The 1,021-nt window shown below is 50.2% G+C and overlaps 1 protein-coding gene across 1 annotated transcript; it reads left to right on the plus strand.

Annotated features, from left to right (window-relative positions):
* Nucleotides 1-345: 345 nt before the first annotated feature.
* On the plus strand, nucleotides 346-701 carry EAH_00067450 (vacuolar ATP synthase subunit h, putative; the record flags this gene model as incomplete). Its single annotated transcript, XM_013392532.1, has 2 exons — nucleotides 346-486; nucleotides 675-701. Coding segments are annotated over 2 exons (168 nt in total), but the record flags the coding sequence as incomplete, so codon positions are not given.
* Nucleotides 702-1,021: the final 320 nt, after the last annotated feature.

Raw genomic sequence — 1,021 nt, forward strand, 5'->3', positions numbered from 1 at the left:
GTGATGCTGATGCTGCTGTAACTGCTGCTCTTTCTGGTGTTGCTGCTGCCGCAATTGCTGCTGCTGCCTCTCCTACTCATTTTGCGGGGATTGCTGCTGTTCATACTGCTGCTGCTGCTGCTATTTATGCTGTTGCTGCTTCTACTGCTGCAGCAGCTGTTATAAGTGCTGCTGCTGCCGTTATTGTGTCTTCTACTTTTGTTTTTTGCTGCTGCTGTTTGTGCTGCTGTTGCATTTCGTGTTGCTGCTGCTGCAAAATGCATTGAACTAGTGCCTTCCACGGGTTTCTTTCCCCCTAGGGTTTAGGGTTTAGGGTTTAGGGTTTAGGGTTTAGGGTTTGCGCAGGTGAAGCAAGAGCTAGTTATGCAGCGACAGCCTGAGTGGAGCCTATTAGAACGAGCAGGCCTAATTAAGAAAGGGATGGCTGCTGCTTTGTCGGGGCTGCATGCGCTTGATGCGGAGCAGAGGGCAGATGCAATCGCTGAGGTACAAACCCTAAACCCTAAACCCTAAACCCTCGAAGCGGCAAAACAACCATGGGTCTATGTGTGCACAACGCGAAAACAAACGAGGATAAAACAAACCCTGCACATAACCGACAAGCCCTAGGCAACACACTCCTCCTCTTCAAGACATTAGGGTTTAGGGTTTAGGGTTTAGGGTTTGTGCTGCAGTCGGTCGCGGACTATGCGGTTTTCTGATGATGAAGTGCAGTACTTCGTGCAGAGTTTAATTGGCGGTCGCTTCCCCGTCTCTGAGGCGGGGAGGTTGGACGCTGTGGTGAATATTCTTAAGATTGGTAAACCCTAAACCCTAAACCCTAGACTGTAAACCCTAGACAGGGGTTGTGCGTATGCACCTTAAGAGCGAAACCGTAAACCCTCGATCTGCGGATACACCCTCCGTTGATGGTGTTCTGGATGGAGCCAAACCCTAAACCCTAAAACCCTAAACCCTAAACCCTTTCTCTGTTTCGCTTCTCAGATAGGTGGCGACCGGTTGTATGGGAGACTCGAGGCCT

This window comes from Eimeria acervulina, genomic scaffold, assembly GCF_000499425.1.
Source record: "Eimeria acervulina Houghton genomic scaffold, Eah_scaff2755, whole genome shotgun sequence".
Taxonomy (NCBI): domain Eukaryota; phylum Apicomplexa; class Conoidasida; order Eucoccidiorida; family Eimeriidae; genus Eimeria; species Eimeria acervulina.